The sequence below is a fragment of the Artibeus jamaicensis genome, unplaced genomic scaffold (assembly GCF_021234435.1).
Source record: "Artibeus jamaicensis isolate MK-2021 breed Jamaican fruit bat unplaced genomic scaffold, CSHL_Jam_final contig_354, whole genome shotgun sequence".
NCBI classification, from domain to species: Eukaryota; Metazoa; Chordata; class Mammalia; order Chiroptera; family Phyllostomidae; genus Artibeus; species Artibeus jamaicensis.
In genome coordinates, this window is record NW_026521803.1 from 18,887,660 (window position 1) to 18,907,160 (window position 19,501).

A 19,501-nucleotide genomic window follows, 5' to 3' on the forward strand; every position below is an offset into this window, starting at 1 on the left:
TGAATCACTAGGTTTGGGTGCTCATCCCCAGATCTCCCCCATTGTAAACGAGTATCTTTTTCCCTTTATAATAAGCAACTTCTAGGGTAATACCTTGACACAAGAATTTATTAGTTCCCAGAAACATCTCAATGTTGGAGGGTCCATCAGTAAACCTTCCCAAGTCAGAGTGTTATAGAATTATGGTTTTTCTAGTTCTAACCTTTCTTCTACTATCAGTGTTCTATAGAGATCTTTATATCTGTCCTTTCTGCCCCCCCCCCCCCCAGTAATTACGGACTAGACTTTTAATCAGTGCCTCACACTACATTACAGCCTTTTTTCTTTTTGGTGTGCAAGCTGTCCCAGGTGTGGCTAGTGGGGCGCCCCTTCAACCTGGCCCTGTGTCCTTTGACACCAATCCTTAGGCACACCCTTGCTTTCACACACAGTGTTCCAGGCTGACCTTGCACTTTCCCTGCCCCACCCCTGGAGTCAGCCGTTTCTCAAGTAACCCTTTTATTGCAGGATGAGGTGTAGAAGCCAGGACCTGGGCACCCGGAGTGCTCACAGCTACGGAGATGTGGTTCCCAGGCTCTTTCAGCGACTAAAGCCAGGAAATATATTTAAAAATAAAAAACATGTATTTGTATTAACATTTCTTCTAAAGTATTAATCTAATATGAGGTGTTTTATTCTTGTCCATTAGAAATTCAACTATGGTGCTGCTTTAAGCTGACCTAAAAACCTTTCCTTTTAGAAAAAACTTAAAATCCCTTTGTGCCTGTTACTCTTCTCTCTCTGGAGGGAGAAAGGACAACTGCATTCATCTCATGTTACTTGAAGGGGAAAAAAACTGCCCAGAGAGGTTAAGTAAATTTCCCACAACGACACCAGCATTTTATCATGTGCTCTGCCTGCATGTACTTCCCTTCTGTGATGGGAAGGGACCACTGGCGGTCTCTCTCATACACTTTAGCAGACCCCTTCCGCACCCTCGATTTGCTCTGTGTCTAAACAGCATTTCTAATGTTGCCATTATTTACAGTTTATCCTGCCTACTTTCAGGTGCAGCTAAATCAAGCCCAGCAGCTAAACCAGGATCCACACCTTCTCGTCCCTCATCTGCCAAAAGGGCTTCATCCAGCAGTTCAGCATCCAAATCTGATAAAGATTTGGAAACACAGGTCATACAGCTTAATGAACAGGTAACTCCTCACCCCACCCTTGTGTCTGGAGCAGTGACAGGTGAGGGGAGAAGGAGCACACCACGGAGGCCTGGAATAATTGGTGGGGGGAGAAGGCAAAGCAGAATCAGTGGCTGCAAGCAAGTACGAGTATAAGGAATTGTTCAAGCAGGTAAAGTCAGTGGCTCATTATGAATGAAGATGTTTGTCACAAATCTCAAAGCTACATTAAGACAGAAAGACAAATGACTCAGCCCCAGGTAAATGCAGGCTTGCAGGCCAGCCTCCCCTCCCCACACCTGAGTGCCTTTAGTGAACTCCAGTCTGGACCCTGGCCTGTCTGTCCACTTCTGGCGAGTCTAGACGGTGTTAAAGGCTTTAGCTTAGTCTCCCTTCCTCCCTCCTTTTCTTCAGTTATTAGGCTTGTTCTTTCTGACAGCCTGGGCTTGATGCTAATCACATAATGGTAGCAAGAAAGAGACCCTCCCGCCCCTCATAGGATTCTCAGACAGCAGTTGTGCAGGGTAGGTGACGAGGCTATCGAAAGCAAAAGCCCTAACACTTCCCACAAGAGCCTGCGCCCAGTACCGGGGGGATCAGAAGGTCCACAGTGTCTGAGGGGAACTTGCTTTCTGTCTACCGTATTTTGCTGTGTAATGCACACACACATTTTTTGCCCAAACTTACAGGGGAAAAAAAACTTTCATTTTAACTTATTTATTTATATTTAGATACTCGGCTTTTGTATTACAAAGGAATTTTAGCATTTATCTTTTAATATGTCATCCTACAAGAAATTTTAAGAGTTAATGACATGTATATAGATACGGAATTAGTACCACCCATGCCTAATGTGCATCCTTAATTTTTACCTCAAAGATTTGGGCAATAAAAGTAGGTGTTATACAGAGCAAAATTCAGTAATATTCCTCGTGATTACTGTAAATCTAGCTGTATTGCCTTTGAAATTTTTTCTAACGAAGCTTAGCTATGCTTTCTAGCTAACAATTGTTAATTTTGCCTATATTAAGTCAAACAAAAACTATAGGTAGATTTTTTTTTCCTGTAAGGTAGGGGTTAGAACTTTATTTCAAATAAAATATTTTTCCCATATTCAGACAAACGTTTAAATGGTCGCTAGGCCTAAGCTGAGATCAGGAAATTGGGAGCTCTCTTGAGTCTGGGTGTTAAACAGTTTAAAAGTGAAAACATAATTGGTAGGGAAGGGCCTGCTGCAAAAGCCTTGTACCCCACACCGAAGTTAGAAGGAGGGTCTTTCATTCTGGCTCCTCCCACCACTGGGAGAGGAGCCTTTATTGGAGGTCCTCAGGCTGTTCCCAGCAGGTAGCTGGGACATTCCCAGTCATTAATCTAATCCTTGATGAGCCAGCAAGAGTCTGGAAATTGTTTTTGAGGTAATTGTATATCTGCAAACACGAACCTAGTTTAAAAGCAGGCAGTTGCTTAACTACTAGGGTGTTCCTTTACAATTCTGATCACTTTGATGAAAAAGGCTAAACTGCAAGTCATCTTTGGACAGGACTTAGAAACTGCAGAACGTTCGCCTTACCTGCTGAGTCCCAGTTTGGCCCATAGTGAATCTCCAATAATGCACCTCATTCTGGGATGAAAAGCAGTTCTGACAGCCACAGCGAGGCTTCGGCTGCAGGCAAATGGGGTTAGACACACAGAGCTTGGGGCGTGGGGCTGTAATACTGTAGATTTACAGCTCTTTTATCCTTAGGAACTCCCATTCTTTTAATATCTTGACTATCTCATCCTCCACCACAGCCAGGTTCCCAGCCCTCCAACTCAAAGTGTGACCACACGGAAACCCCTCCTCCTTCCTGCCCCACTGCCCTCTGGTCAAAGAGCCCCACATCCTCAGGGGACCCAGGCCTCGTCCTGCCATCGAAAATGCCACTCTGGAGAAGGCAGTGAGAAAGGAGAGGAACACCCCAGTGGTCTCCCTCCTCCTTGCCGTAACTCTTTCCTTACTTTCAAAAGGATTCACTCCTGTGCCTGCCCCCTGACTCATTCAGTCAGAGGAGGAGTGTGCCTGTGACACACCCCCCCCCCCACGCCAAGGTCATACACACGTTAATTTCAAGGCTTCTTTCAACAACTACTCAGTGAGCTCTTTCTCTGGGCATTTCTGTGGTTAGCTGTTACCGTCCCCTCCACATTCTGTCCTTGAAGCCTGCAGGGTGCCCCCTGGAACTGGTGGGGAGCCACACAGGCATCCCTTGTGAGAAGTGAGGACACCAGGGCAAGGAATGGTGGAGTGAAAATGCCCAGACTGAGGAGTGAATTACGGTAGTAAGAGAGAAAGTGACAAGTGCCATCAGCTTTAAGAATTCGCATTGACTGGGCCCTGTGCCTTCATTCAGGCAGTCTCCCATGGCATACTATAAAGTACCACTGTGGTAGACAATTCCACTGATAGAAATAAATCAAAAGGCATCACTAGAGTAAGCAGGGACTGTTTCTGGAGAATGAGCTAGCAAACAGGCCGTGGGGTGGAGTCCCTGCTGTGTTCAGGGGACTTGGTCCTGCAGTGAGTGCGCTGCTGTGGGAAAAGCGCTTTTCCTTCTCTCTCTCCCCTTGACTTTCTCGAGGCCCCCTCCCCAACATCCCTTCTACCACAGAGGCTTCCGCTGTGACAGGTGAGAGGGCAGAGAGGCACCAGGCTTTGTGAGTGGGACTGTGAGCACGGACTTCAGTTGCCAATTGATCTTTCATCATATAATTTAGCTCCTGTTGGTTTTTACTAGGGAATGTTTATAGCTGCGCATCTATTACCTAATGCGTCTGGAATACCACCAAAGGCTAGCTTGGGCTGGGTCTCTAAAAAAGCCTCAGCTCTTTGCTCATCCTGCAGCTGAAGCACACTCGAGAGACAGACAGACCTCATTTACATTCACACCTATTCTGAGACCCTTCCTGCCTGTGGAGGGGGAGCAGGCAAACACCTAAACTTCTTCAGATCTGCCTGCTGGCACCACTGCAGGCCTCGCCTGGCTTCTGTGGCCGAGCCCTGGGAGGGAGTGTTTTGTGTGGAAGCAAGAAAGGATTTCTAGAATAAAGGCAGATTTCTTTTTCCTGGAATTGAGGCTTCTGGTTGCCTTCAGTTTTTACCAATATCCAGGCAATAGTATTATGAGAAATCAGAGTTAAACATTAGCAAACAGACACACTGCTACTTACTCAGCAAGCAGCTCTGTGGGCGTCAGTGAGGGGAACTCCGTGCCCCTGCGTCTTACGGGACGGGCGCAGGTCTGCCAGGGGTGCGAGAGTGGATGCATTCTGCCTGTGCTCAGTGCTGATTCCAGGCTGATGCACAGGTACAAAGGCCCACGGTTACTAGGAAAAGAAGAAAATTTCCACCCCCAAAGTAATTCTTGGAAATTCTGTTATAGGGTATTTTTTCATATACTGAAAAAGATTTCACTTGCAGAGGGCCATGAAAGACTTAATTTACCTTCTAAAGAATAGTCTCTGCATAAAGTGCATGAAGGGTAAGAGAAAAATTGCAGGAGTCTCAGCAGGAACGGGTGATTGCTGAGGCCTGCATGTCGCTGCCTGGGAGCCGAGCCCGGATGTTTCTACCCCCTTCAGTGCCCTTTGGCCCAGGTGACGGTGCTGTCAGGCTCTGCCTCACTGTCCCCTCCCTCCCTCCACTGCACTGTGTCTATAACCACAGAGAGAGGCCGTGCAGCTCAGGAAGGCCCTCGAACCTGCAGCCCAGGCCAGGACCGGGGCAGAGGGCTACTTTGCTGCGGGAGTGGAGCTTCCACCTCTTCCCACCTTTCCAGTGAGAATCTCCCCCAGAGCCAGACCTGGAGAAACCAAGGGCTGCTCAGCCAGGCTTTCCGTCTCCCCCCATTTTCCTTGTGTCGTCAGGATCCAGTTTCCCAGCAGAGAGCACGTGTCCAGTTTGGCTCAGCAACGTCTCTGAAGGGATCCAAAACTAAGGGTGACTCAGTGCAGGTGATGTGGAGCCAGAAGCGTCCTCAAAACACATCTGAAGTAACCACAGGGACAGCCTCTCTCCTCTCCGGCCGCCAGCTCCCCTCCCCTCGGAGGACGGGCAGGCCAGGAGGAAGATGTGTCTGGCCCCTGTTAGCAGAAGAGGGAAGCTTACTCAGCCCGGATGCACGGCATCCAGCAGAACGTTCCCTCTGACCCTGGTTAGTAAACACGCAGTCGGCTGAGGGGAATGACTAGTGTGCTGCTGCGGCTGGACGTCTGGCCCAGGCTCCGGGTCCAAACAACAGCCCCTTGTTGCTCCCTGGCACTTGCACATCGGTTACATTTTGCATGTCTGTCTTTTCATGTTTGGGTCTTTCTGCACCGGCATAGTTGGTTGCTTGTTTCTTATACTGTATCTGGGGGGTTTTCTCCCCCCTCACCCCCTTGCAGGTACATTCATTAAAACTTGCCCTCGAGGGCGTGGAGAAGGAAAGGGATTTCTACTTCGGAAAGTTGAGAGAGATTGAGCTGCTCTGCCAAGAGCAGGGGCAGGAAAACGATGACCTCGTGCAGCGACTCATGGAAGTCCTCTATGCCTCAGACGAACACGTAAGTGTGAGGAGCCCTCAACGTGACTCTCTCGGTCACAGTGCCATGACCCGTGTGCCCTAGGACACTGCCCTGTGACCTCAGTGAGAGTGACAACTCAGCCAGGGCCTTTGAGATTCTCAGTGGAAGGAGCAGCATTGTCATCACGATCCAATGGCCACATGTCCCTGGGACACACACCATAAATCAGTCTGGGAAGGGGTGGGGTGGGGGATGCAGAAAAAGAGGCTGATGCAGCCACATCTCCAGTGATTTTCAGTAGTCCGAGCAGAGGAACAGTAAGAGTGTGTGTAAGGGTTCAGTCTTCACACAGGATCGGAGGGAGTGCAGTTAAAAGAGGAATTGATCCAGGTGCTGTTTTCATCTGCACGAGTCTCTCAGTGGTCTGTTTTTATTTCATAGCTGGTTGTCTTGGTTACTTACTGCCAGTGCAGACCAGCTCTGTGGGGCACCCCTGTGTTGCAGAGTTCTTCTGGAAAGCCTGCTCTGTGGGGAGGGCCTGCCCGCCAGGAGCAAGTGCGCAGGAGGAGATGCAGATGTGAGGCTCAGTGGAGGCACAAGAAAAGCAAGGGGTTAAAGCACAGAGACTGAGGCAGGTCGCCCCAAGTCTGCCGGCAGCAGGAGTGGGAGCCTGAGACACCTCACTTCCCGTGGCAGGCACCTGCCGCACTGTAGAAGGCAGGAGGGCGGCTGGGGAGGAAGGGTTGCGCCTGCGTGTCCCGGAGGCCTGCGGATGCTCTGAGGGCTCTGCGGTTGAGTTGCATGTGCGTTGGTATTTCCACGGAATGGAACAAGCCACTGGCGAGTTTACTTTATGTCTTACTCCAGCTGATACCAGCCACATGTTTACCCCATGCAAGATTAAAATCCTAGATACAGATTTTCCTGAACTATAAGAAACTGTCTGGGGTTTGGGGATGTCCCACCACTTTTTTTTCAGTTTCCCCAGACGTTCTTTTTAAACTTCTGTCTTGGTTATCGTCTCAGACTGTAGATCGGGAAGCCCTGAGACAGTGGGCCCAGAGCCGGCGCCCGGTGTGCTCGGCTCCGCTGGGAGAAGCCACGGGCTGCTTCGCAACGTCTGCACCAGCCCGAGTGGAGCGGGCACCGCGGCCTGTGTGTACAGAGTGCTTTGTAGTCTGTCGAGCTCCAGGTGACTTGTGGTTATTCCTTTCACAAGCGTGTCCAACGTGAAAGGCAGTGAGGTGCAGGCAGCTCTGTGAGTCTGAGGGCGCGGCTGCTGTCTGTCCGTGACCATGCTGGTACCAGTTACCGGGGACTGAGGCACCCTGCCTGCCCAGCAGAAGGAAAAGCCTGATTCTAACGTTGAGCCTTGACATGGGCCACTGAATTCCTAACTACTGGCAGGCAGGGATGGCCTTAGACGAGAGCTCTTGGCTCCTGGGCTGCCTTCACGGAGGTCTGCCCGGATGACCGCAGTGAACTTCTCATCACCAGCCCCCCGTATCAACACCCCACAACTTGCTGCCGTCTGGATTCAGAAAGCCCTTCTCTCTGTGTAGGCAACGAGGGCAGACACCTGGGCAGCAGTGGTACTTTAAAGCATCATCAGTCATGAAGACTGAATAGTGGGTTTAGCAGTCTTTTCCTGAGACACTTGGCATCCTCTCCTTGCCTTCTCTCTCTCACACCTGAGCCTGTCCCAGATGAGTAACAAGTTATGACAGGGGGCCGCTTCTAGCAGGCGTGCCACCAGGTGGGAAGAATGGCAGCAGGCGGGAAGCTCCACGCCGCGGGCAGGTGGTGTGAGGGCAACCCCCCTTGGGGGCCCGGGGCTCTGCCGGGTCCCAGCAGATTCACTTGTGGGTCTTGTGATGCTCTTTAGTTGCTGCGTTTGGTTTTCTCTTTTAGCGAAGGTAGGAAAATGTGTAGTAGGTTCTGTGAAGATTTCTTTCCAAAACAGAAGGAAAAGTTTGGCACGTAAAGCCTGCTGACTGTGCCTGGGATGATCTGTCTTCTGATGGGGCGGGGAAGCGATGGATGCCGTCCCGGACACCGGGGAGTGTGTGGGCTCCGGAGAGTAAGGCGGCCCCTGCGTGGAGTGGTTCCTAAGCCCGTGTTCTCCACAGTCTGGAGACGCTGTGCTGTGCAGGGATGACGGGCCTAGGGCGCCTCAGGGCCTCCACACAGCGAACTGTCTCAGCTAACGCGTGTCCCCTGCCCTGCAGGAGGGCCACCCAGAAGAGCCCGAAGCCGAGGAACAAGTGCACGAACAGCAGCCCCAGCAGCAAGAAGAGTACTGACCCGCCCTGGCAGCTCTTGACACTTCCATTTTACGTGGGAACTGTTCTTCTGGAGAATTGGAACACGTGTGGCCTCAAGCTCAACAGAAACCAGTTGTTCCCAGTCTGCCGGTAACATCAACGCACTGTTGCAAACACACGCCAGCCGCTGCACTCGGTCCCATTTCCTTTGCCAAGACACATAGCAGTCGGCCTTTGGGTGGCCTACCTGAGAGATCATGGGGTCACATACCTTCAACTTCACCACTTGGCTGCGTGAAATTGGTTCTGCTCTTTTCATTTCTTTCCAGAGCAACTCTCCCCACCCCACCACCCCCTTTTTAATCCTGGTGTGAAACAATGGTAATTTGATACATGGTATTTATATTGGCATTTCTCAACCCAGTGTCACTAGATGTCACATACATTTGTGGTGCTTTGATGTTTGCAAGTCTAACCTTTTGAACATAAATTTGGTAAAATAATAAATTGGAACAAAGGGAGAGAGATACTTGATATGAAAGCCATAATGACAGCGACTTGTTTTATAGGGGAAAACACAGAGTCAGTTTCTGCCTGTACTCACAGCTTAAAGGGAAACAAAGAAAGGCATCAAAACTAGGGCGTCAGGGCCCAGCAGTGTTCACGCATCAGCATGTCAGACAGCCACACAGTGTGCTGTTGGCATTTTCCTTGAGTGAATGTCTTCAAAAACTATCTCAACTCGGCCCTCTAACTGCTTGCCCCCCGACCCGCAGCCAGGTTCTCATGCTGTTTTCTTTCTCAGGGTCCTCTTTGGTGGGCAGCCCCTCTCCCCAAGAAGCCGTCATCAGTTACCTGCAGTCCAGAGGGGTCTGCATAGGTCCAGGTGCCCCTGCCTCCAGGGTGGGTTTCAGCGCCAGTCCGGTCAGCACTCTGGGCGGCTCCAACTAGAATGATTGCAGGGTGCGCAGCTGAGGGGCAGGGTCCGCACGGCGCTGCACACCTGCTGGGAGGGACAGCCTGATGAGCCGGAGGAGGCCGGTTCCAAGGAGGCGTCATGATTCTGAGGTCTAGTGTTGACACTGGAATGACAGCACAGCATATTCTATGACCCCGAGTACCTCCTGGAATGGAGCATTTCCCCTCTTCAGTACACGACCCTCCTTGTCATTGACCTTTGCTAAGCCGTGGCAGTTCATAAACCAAGGATACGTGGATGAATTAAAAGCATTCCTTTTTTTTTTTTCTTAAATAAGATTTGCACATTTGCTTAGTATCTTTCCAAATCTTTCCTTCTTTATTCTTCAACCCCCCCCCGCCCCGTAACGGATGGTATCCCTTCCCAGAGCATCATTTCACTTCGTTTCTGACTTTAGATTCACTTCAACTTCTTATTTGACTTAGTAGGTGCAACAAAAACAAAGAAGTGTGCCCACCCCACTTCCCTCTTAACTGAAAAGCTTAAAATAAATTTCTGAATTATGTATCATAAAGCTTTGACATCTCTTTATTAATTGATGAAATACTAATTCTAAATCCTCACACTGAAGCTTTCCACCAAAAGAAGTCTTCTCAAAATAAATATTTTGCTGCAAAGTGGTATTTATTGAGTTGCATGTGAAAAAGATGGCTTGCACTCTGAGGTGATTACAACACACTGGGCAGGATTGGATGGCTCTTCCGTGGAGTTGGTTTTCCTTCCCTCTCTCTCCTGCTCGCTCTGAGCTGCAGCAGCAGCTCCCTTCTCTCTGGCCGGAAGCCCCCTCTCGGCAGTGACCTCCCCTGCCCCTGGTTACAGGTGGCGGTTGTGCTGTACGCAGCATCCTGCTGAGCGGCGTGTTCCCCCCAAGCCTCTTGCACTCACTGAGCTTCCTTGTTCTAAACAGCTTTTGTAAGGAGGCACCATAAAGACTGTACGTCGAGGGTCCTACTCAAGTTCCGTGCCAGCCCCAGCCAGCTGAGGAAAACCCAGTGCTGGGTGCTCAGGGTCACTATATAATTACAGAAGCCTCACCTCACCACTGACACCCACCCACTCCGCTGCTCCCTAAACCCCCAGCCTTGTCAGCTATAAAGATACCAGCCAGATAATTTGCAAAGCTAACTTTCCCCCAGTCATCATACTTCATTCTCCTACCCAGAGTCTTGGAGCCCACTATTCGTTTGTTCAGAGAAGAGCTATAGATGCCACTTCCTGTCCCTGTCTGAAACATCTGCCACTTTGTTGCTTCACACGGGACAGCTCTGAGACCTTGGGGAACATGTAACAGCACCCCAGCTTCTGTGCAGGCCTGTGTCACTCGCCAGACCTGCTCCTTTCTCCCCAATGGCGGTACCCCCTCATCCCCCCATCTCGGCACCCAGGGCTCGCCTTCCTCCACGGCCTGGTCATGCACCGTCATGCCGGTCCGAGAAGCGACCTTCAGGTGTGCCCTGCTCCCCCCCGTCAGAAGCCGACTTCACTCGTAGCCTCCCCTCACACCTGCTGTGGCGGTCATGGTGCCCACGGCTCGTGTCAGATAGGAAGTGATGGAAGCAGGGGCAGAGAGAGCCTGTCTGCTAAGCAGAAAAGCAGAAAGAGAAAAGGCAAACACCCTGCTGACCTGAGAGAAGTAAACTCCAGGAGGGAACCAAGACTAACTCCCTTCCCTGGTGAGTACCTATCTCCACTATTCCGTTAAGGTTGAATATGCATTCAAATTACTTTTACTAAATAGTACACCATAAAGCTTTTGTTATATATTACTTGTAAACTGAAAGGAATGTAAACATATGTATTGTTAATTATAAATATAGATAAGTAATGACATAGATGAAAAGGTCTTATTCAGATGTATCACATTCGTTTTACATTACCCACCAGTTGTCGCATGGTAGAATAGCTTTTTGTCTCTGAATATGTGAATAACTTGACTTGCGGTTATCTTTTTACATATTTAATAAAAAAAAGGTATATGTTAAAACCGGCTTGCATCCGTAGGTTTCCTTTTGAGTGAGCATGTACACATGGCTGTCTGTGTGAATCCACATTTTGTTACAATTACATGGGGAGAGCGGTCTTTGTTTTTACTGATAACAAACGTGTTAACTGGAATTACAGATTAGTATTTGATATCAAATGCAGCAGCTATAATGCCTTCTAAAAAACTTTACCAAAAACAAACAGAGAAACCATCCCCTCAGGAAAGGTTCCACCTCAGAGCTGAGCCGAGCTCCTGCAGGCCCAGCCTCTCCACTGGACGGACGACGCAGGCGGGTGGAGGGGCTGCAGGCGGACGGGTCGGAGTGGAGCTCTGCAGCAGAACAACCTGTGATTGGCAGAAGCCCTTTGATCAAGTGTCTCCCTCCTCTGGTTTGTTGACTATAAGTGGAATGATTTATAGACATAAATAGAATATAAAACCTAAAAATTCCCATTACGTATTCAGAGTTTTAATCTGACCCAAATACACAGCTTGCTTTTAGCACACTCTCTTCCAGCCTCTTACATTGCTTTTACACAGATGAAGTGTGACCTCCTGCTAATGGAACTATTTTTTTTTTTTACCAGCTTGGAAGTTTTTTCAAGGCAGAGGAATACGTGAGGGCAGGAGGGAGGGGAGGAATATGCTAGGATTGGCCCGGCGAGCCACCTGTAGAGATGCAGAGCAGGTGAACAGTCCGTCAGGTCACAGGTTCAGCCGGTACCTGGTCAGCCTGAGGGTGCCCGACTTCCTGAAACTGCTTTTAGCACCACCTAGAGGCCAGTTTTGTTTCTGCCCTGTCTTCAGGCCCTCTTCTTTCATGGGCAGAGAAGTGGGAAAATAACAGAATACGAAGGAGCTACCACTCTTCTGCAGCTACACTCACCTCCCCACAGGGCACACTTGTGCGGAAGTCTGCGCCACTACCTGGGAGTGAAATGCTGCACTCAAAGTACACATTTCCACTGAGTTCACCAACCAGGGTTTTGAACACAGACCGGTCTTCCAGTTAGACATTTGTGCACAGTCAGGAACACGTGCGAATCACCTCACGTAAGAGGCACACTGGTGGACTCTAGTAAACACGTCACTGGTGGTTCGGACGTGGTAAAATGACATGCTTGCTTCATTTCATTAAATCCGGGATCATCTCTTACAATAGTACGTGTCCCTGGTGCCTTATGGGTAGGCCGTGACTGGAATTAATATAATTCCACGAAATCTGGGTTATAAAATGACAGTTCTCTAAAATTAAACACACGGCTTCATTTCTGACCTTTCGTATTCTCCCTCCTAACCGCCAGCATGCAGCTACTGTGACCAGTACAGCCACTGCCACCGCTAACATTCACTGAGCCAGCTTCCCAGCACGAATACGTGTTGCCGAACAGCTCGAGTGTGAGAGCAGAGCCCCTCCCTGGCTGTCTGACAACTCCCGCTGTGCTCAACTGGGGACTCGGGCAGGCCAGCGAGTGCACTGGAAGAGCTCTGGCCTTCGTGCCTCATGGAAGGCAAAGCTTAACATCCACTGAGCCCCGGAGAACCCCACACGCTACCAGGATGGCAGGTCACAGGCCCGCCCCAGGGCGGACCGCCTTTCCCAAGTTCCGACCTGGGCCCCATGCCCAGTGGAAGCGAGGTTTGCGCAGAAGGTGCATCTGCTAATAAGTAAGGCCTTGCGACCTCCTGTATTAGGTTTAGGGTTGTAACGAAAAGTGAAGGCCTAGCCAGAGCCAATAGGTCGAATGGCTTTTCCTCTGAAAGAAAAGGCTGAATCTTTTATGAAATGAACAAGTTTTAATTTCTTAAGTAGGTTTTGTGTATTTTGTAACTATTCTGTCAGGACTGGGTGTAAATTGTCTTTAAAAGGTAATAATGTACTTTTGAATTTATAATATTCAGTAGGAACTAGCCGAGTACCTAAATGTTTTTTCAGAAATTAAAAAGCACACATTTTCTTCTGTGTAGCAAATACCCTTCATAGTTTTACACTGTGGTGTTTCTTTAGATCTTGAAGGTTATCTGTACAATATAACCTCTTAAAAATTGTTTTAAGATATATATACATAATCTTATTCACTAAAATGTTTTGGTCACATTGGCTGCTCTAGTGCCTTAACCTTTAGAAACTAGAGAAGTAATGAAAAGTTCCCATAGATGTACTGAGTTTTAATCTAATGCAAATTCACAGCTTTCTACTGGGCTACTCCTCTGACCTGATTTATTGATTATATGGATGGAATGTAGCTCCTACCAAGGGGAAACCATTTTTTTTAACCAGCATAAAGGTTTTTTTAAGAGAAAGACCACAGGATATCACTTTAAAGGTTAGTCCCTTATCAGCCGTCTCAAAGAGGTTCAGGGACCTTCCTGGAGAAACAGGCACCTTCTGTCACCTGAGCTTCGAGGAGGGTGGGGGGACAGAAAAGGAACATGCTTTTACCCCAGAACACTTTCAGTTTTTCTTGAGAATGGTTTAGAAATTAAGATCACACACGAGGTGCCGACTAGTCATACCTAAGACATCACCACAACACTCAGGGTTTCTAGCTTTCCTTTCTTTTTAAAATTTTGATACCATTTACTTGGGGATGAAAAACATGTTCCTTTGAACAGTTGTATTTGCCCTACTTACAGTATATCTAAAAGCACTTAAATGTAATCCTTTCTCTTCTGAGAACACAATGTTCGAAACCGACAGACATGTTATACCTCCAACTGTTTTTGGGTGTTTTTTTCTAGCAAAGACTTTATTTCCAGTGTAGGTAATCCCTACTTAGAACACACAATTGTGTTAGCCACCGGGTATTTAAAAGAAGCCCCGAACATACTTAATTTGAAAACATTCATAGTAACCGGTTTCCATTCAAGTTTAAAATGGTACCATGGACTGCACTGCTGTCCATTCAGCACAGAACACCATGAAGTAACCCCATTCCACTCCGAGCTGAATGAATGACCGCCGTAATCCAGCACACCTCACTGTGGTACTGTTACCCGGCTGGTCTCCAGACTGCTGTGAAGTGTCTCTCCCATTGTCTTATGTGACCATGCTGAATTCCACCCAGAAACAAGGGGGTGACTTTATGTGTAGAAGTGTCCCCAAGCCCAATATGGGTGCTTTGGGGCCAAACTTAGTGTGGGCTTTTGAAAACCTAGAAGGCAGGCTCCTGAACAGCCATGCCCATCAAGGCTGTGCCTAAAGGAGCTTCCAGCTCCCTCGAAACTCCCCTCGTGCCCCCCTGCAGTGGGAACCCCACTGCACGTTCTCCTACTGAGGGAAGGAGAGAGCGCTGCTGAGCAGGGGACCATAGAATGTGAGCCCCCTGGGCTTCTAAGATGTCTGAAGAAGAGTCATGTATCGTTCAAGAAACCTGTTCCTGTTTTGAAAATAGCAGGGGACCCGATCCTGTCCTCAGCCCAGGAGCCGTGTGCCCACTTCCCAGGACAGGAAGGTGAGGCCCCAGGCCCTGGGTGGAGGGGATGACAGCCAGCAGAGGCCGGCCTGAGGGAAGGGGCTGCAGGAGAACCGCGCTGAGGCCGCAGCTCCAGCACAATTCGAGCTCCGAGGATCTGGCCCAGGGAAGGCAGTTTGTCGTTTGGCCCATTAACGTTGCTCCTGTGGAGAAACTGAACCCTGGGAACCAGAGAGGGAACTGGCTGCGGCTTCACGGACGGGGTGTGTATTCCTGGTCACACTTGTTTACAGAAAAGATGTGTTTGTTCAACTGTTGGCGCTCCACAAAATGAGGTAGAGGGTAAATTACCAAATGTAAATGTAACCACTCTTTAAATAGAAAGCTGCTGACACCAACTCAGAAAGACCCAAAAGAAATTTCTAAACTAAAAAAAAAGTCAGTGGGGTGAGGGGGAAATGCTTTTGTTTGAGGGGGAAATGCTTTTGTTTTCTCCTCTAATTTGTTTTCCAAAGCAGAGCACTAACCATGGGCAAAACAACAGTCGATAGTGACTCTCTACTCCTAAAATATGTCATGCTCCCTCGATTACCTCGAGGGACTCTAAAGAAAGAGGCATCCCGAATCCAAACGCTGCAGCTGAAAAAAAGTAAACCGAAGCCGTTTACGTATTTGTTAAAGCAGTGCGTTACACGTACGCGAAGCTACCCGAGTGCAGGGGAGAGGTGGCGGCGGGGGAAGGGGGGCCCGGAAGCACAGTCGGGACCCTCACATGTGCACTGAGGTCTGCGGACTTTCCCAGGACCAAGGGGGAAAACTGCCTCCGAGTGTCCTCAGGGCCAGCACTCTAGAGAGGGAGGGAATCATCACTTGATCTAGGGAGCCTGACCTCCAGCATCTCACAGTGAGTACAGTGACAGTCCGACAGGCCTGTCCCTGTCAGTCATCAGGGCCACTCCCGACGACATGGTGCTTAGTGCAGGTCAGTAAAAGCCAATCTCCCAGAGACCAAAACTGTGCATGGAAAGAGCGCCTACAGCTTTGTCCTGGAATAAAACAGGACACCCAGAGGCAAGGGCAGCACTATAACCCTGCTCATTGCAGCAGGCGTCGGGTCAGCACTGCAGGACAGAGGGGTGACCTTCCACTCGCTGCTGCTGCTGGAGGGCAGACGCGGAATGTGGCTGACCAAGGCCCAGTCCCTGTCCTCACAGACATGAGGAGCCTGGCCAGGACGCACGCCAGAGGAGGAGGCCACCCGCCCCTTCCCTGTGCAGACGGGAGGAGACCTACAGGCAGGGCCCCAGTTTCCCCAGAAGCGTGTAAGGGTCAGACTAGTTTTCATTTTTTCGGTTATCCTTGGCCATTTGCTGCCGGGGCAGTCTTCAGTGGACACTAGGAATATGACAGCACCGGCTGGGAAGCCCTCCCACAACCCTCCAAAGTCTCCCGGAGATGGGAGGCGCTGCACTTCTCAGTAGCCTAAGTCCACACATAAGTCTGTGGGAGAAACAGGATAATATTTTAATAAAAATCTTACTACCTCTGTAAAACTCTTTATAGGTCACAAAATGCTTTCACAAATAACCATGACGAAGAGAACGAGAATACACGTTGAAAATGCTCTGCCCTGGAGTCAAACCCCAGCCAGCCCACTTCCAGACACGTGACCATAAACAAATGACATCACTTCGTAGCCCCTGTTTCTTCATTTCGACATGTACATTAAAGCTTCCTTGAAGAGTTGTTTCGAAGAATAAATGACATAATGTCTGTAAAGTACCTTGGACATAGTAGATAGCTAATAAAATAGAAGCTATTATTACTAATTGTACTTTTGGTGGTCCCATGATTCTCAACTAATAACACACACACACAGAAATGCCCCAAAGGGAGAGTTCCCTGAGCTAGGCCTTCCCTCAACAAAGTGAGGCATCCATGTGAAACTGGATATAGGAAATGAAAAAGAAGTGAGAGTCAAAGACCGAAAGGCTTTTTAGTCCAGGCAGCTGACAGTCGAGAAGAGCCAGGTGGGAGCCTGGGGAGAAGGTGTCAGGCAGCAGGTCCTGAGGTGGACAGGCCCCGCAGCATCTCTGGGGACGATGGCCACGGAGCCAGTGGTCAGAACCAGTGATACGGATTGGAGGCGTGGCCCTCTCTAGGAGCAGATGGCATCCCAAGAGTGAATCGGCGCAGGAAGGAAGGGAGCCAGCGTCCAAGGCAGAACCTGGAGCAAGGGGCTGCTATTTGGAGGAATTAAAGAGGAGACGAGGAGATGTTGGGAGAGGTCTACTCAGAGACCAGAGCAATGCAGGTCTCAGTGGATGGCATCTTGGCCAACGGATGAGTGGGGAGATGGAAAGAAGGACAAAAAAGTAAGGGAAAAACAACCAGAGGAGACAGCGTCAAGGAAGGTTGGTCAACAGTATCAAAGCCACAGAGGAAGCACAAATGATACATTCTGGAAGCTGGTGGAGTTCACAAGAACTGGGTCACTACCAGCTTCAAATAAAAATTTTCGGTAGAGTAGTGGGCTCAAAACAATACATGAAAACTGCATGGGCAAAAATCTAAAAGCAGAAATAAGGAAATAAAAAGGATGAGACAGAGAAAAAGGAACAAAATCCAGCAAAGACTTGGAGTACTTAAGCCAGGACCACTTCTGTACGACCATGGTGGAAACATCCAATGAAAAGCAAAGAAAACAGTGGGCGCCAGGACTCACAGACTTGAGTATCTTCAAACCACCCACTCAGGACTGTTCCTGACCCGTCAAAATAGAACCCAAGAAATCCTGTAATTCGGAGGTCAAAAAAAATTCGGGTAATGAGGTGAAGATTAAAAGACCGATTCTGGTCAGATATTATTTTAAAGGAAATGTTTAAATTTGAATAGATCTTGACTTGCTATGAAGTACAAATAATAATAATGTCAGAGTTAATAGATTTTTTTAAAAAAAGAATTTCTATGACAACCACAACTCAGCCTCCACAGAATATATAAATAGGATCCAGAATGAGGAAAATTATAGAGAAATATGACTTTTTCTGATTTGGAAACTATTTCAACTACTTTAATGTTTTGCTCATTTGGCTCTAACATGAGAACATGAAAACATTCCTCTATTTCAATAGCTTCTTTGTGTTACAAATTAAAATGGGCAGACCATCATTTGATGGAAGAAAACTGGAAACAAGACCGATTAATGACTTGCTCCACCAAGATGCTCCTGGCCCATCTACTATGGAAAGGACCACACAGAAAGAAAACCCCAGGCCTGCATTAAATGCATACGGCATGCCAAATAGTAAAAGCAGATAACAGGGAATGTGGAATCAATACAGCTGAGCTGCCAGAGCATAAAGCTTCAAACCAATTTTAAAGGGACCAAGGTTTCCCACCTCTTCTCCAACATGGTCCTTTAACCACGACAATTCCTGAGACCTGCCATGAGGTTCACTATGAATTTGACTGGTGAGGGAAGGTAGAGTAGGGCAAGTTCAGACATCCACAGTATCTCTTAAGATAACCTATCACGGACTTCCGCCAAGATGGAGGCATAGGTGGAGACGCCGTGCTTCCTCACACAACCAAGTTTAGAGACAACTAAATAATAGCAACAGAAACCACAGCCAGAACACAGAAAATTGAACTTTTCGGAAGTCTGATAACAACAAATTCTTCAGCCTGACCTGTAAGAGGGGCAAAACCAGCAGCTGGCAGAGTGGGGTTGCACAGGAAAACTCAGTCAGACGGACTCAGGCGCGCGGAATCCAGGCGCAGGGTTGGACGTAGTGAGCGACCCAGCGAGTAACCGAGGGGAAACAGCGAGGGAGCAGGGCTGCAGGTTGACTGTGGTCACGCATTCATGTGTGGATAGACAAGCGAGGGAGTGGGCGATTGGACGAGCGCCAGCAGCCCCAGTGGCAAGCGGAGGCAGAGGGTGCCACCATTTCCCTGCTCTGACCCCGCCTCCACATACAGCATCATAATCCAGCGACCTAAGTGGCCCGGCCCCGGTGAACAACCTAAGGCACTGCTCCTCCGCACCCAGCTGTGTGAAACAGCAGAGGGGGCCGCCATTTCCCCGCTCTGACCACGCCCCCACATATAGAGTCACAACCCAGCGACCTGGGAGTCCAAGGCTCCGCTCCTCAGACTTAACGGGCGCAAACAGACCAAAAATGGCTCAAAATCTCAAAGCCCCAGAGCCTATAAATCTAAGCCATGAAGAAATAGCAAAACTCTCAGACGCACAGTTTAAAACACTGGTCATCAGGATCCTCACAGAACTGGTTGATTATAGTCACAAATTAGACAAACATATGAAGGTGAAACTAATTGAAATGAATGGAATTGCACAGGACACCAATAGCGATGAAAAGGAAACTGGGACTCAAATCAATGGAGTGGACCAGAAGAAAGCAAATAATGGCCAAACAGAAAAGAGTCAAGGAGCAAGAATTCAAAGAAATGAGGAGAGTCTTAGGAACCTCCAGGACATCTTTAAATGTTCCAACATTCAAATTACAGGGTACCAGAAGGGGGAAAGGAACAGCCACCAGTGGAAAACTTATTTGAACAAATAATAAAGGAGAATTTCCCCAATCTGGCAAAGGAAATAGACTTCCAGGAAATCCAGGAAGCTCAGAGAGTCCCAAAGAAGTTGGACCCAAGAAGGAACACACCAAAGCACATCATCATTATATTAGCCAAGATTAAAATGAAGGAGAGAATCCTAGAAGCAGCAAGAGATAAGGGGACAGTCACCTACAAAGGAGTTCCCATCAGACTGTCCGCACATTTCTCAAAAGAGACCTTACAGGCAAGAAGGGGCTGGAAAGAGGTATTCCAAGTCATGAAATCCAAAGACCTACAACCAAGATTACTCTATCCAGCAAAACTTTCATTTAGAATGGAAGGACAGGTAAAGTGCTTCTCAGATAAGATCAAATTCAAGGAGTTCATCATCACCAAGCCCTTATTATATGAAATGTTAAAGGGACTTATCTAAGAAAAAGAAGTTAAAGAAACATGAACAGTGAAAGGACAGCAAACTCACAATTATTAACAACCACACCTAAAACAAAAGCAAACTAAAAGGACAGCTAGATCAGGAGTGGAAACATAGAAATGAAGATCTCAAGGAG

The 19,501-nt window shown here is 48.4% G+C and overlaps 1 protein-coding gene across 4 annotated transcripts in view; it reads left to right on the top strand.

The window, feature by feature from the left end:
• The window catches only part of MAPRE2 (microtubule associated protein RP/EB family member 2), a 145,924-nt gene extending 134,989 nt beyond the window's left edge, over positions 1–10,935 (top strand). For all 4 annotated transcript variants that reach the window (XM_037154462.2, XM_037154461.2, XM_037154460.2 and 1 more), the window contains 3 exons: positions 1,048–1,187; positions 5,589–5,747; positions 7,937–10,935. In XM_037154462.2, the coding sequence (XP_037010357.1) occupies positions 1,048–1,187; positions 5,589–5,747; positions 7,937–8,011 (374 nt within the window). In that variant the 3' untranslated portion in view covers positions 8,012–10,935. The remainder of the gene's footprint in view (positions 1–1,047; positions 1,188–5,588; positions 5,748–7,936) is intronic.
• Positions 10,936–19,501: the final 8,566 nt, after the last annotated feature.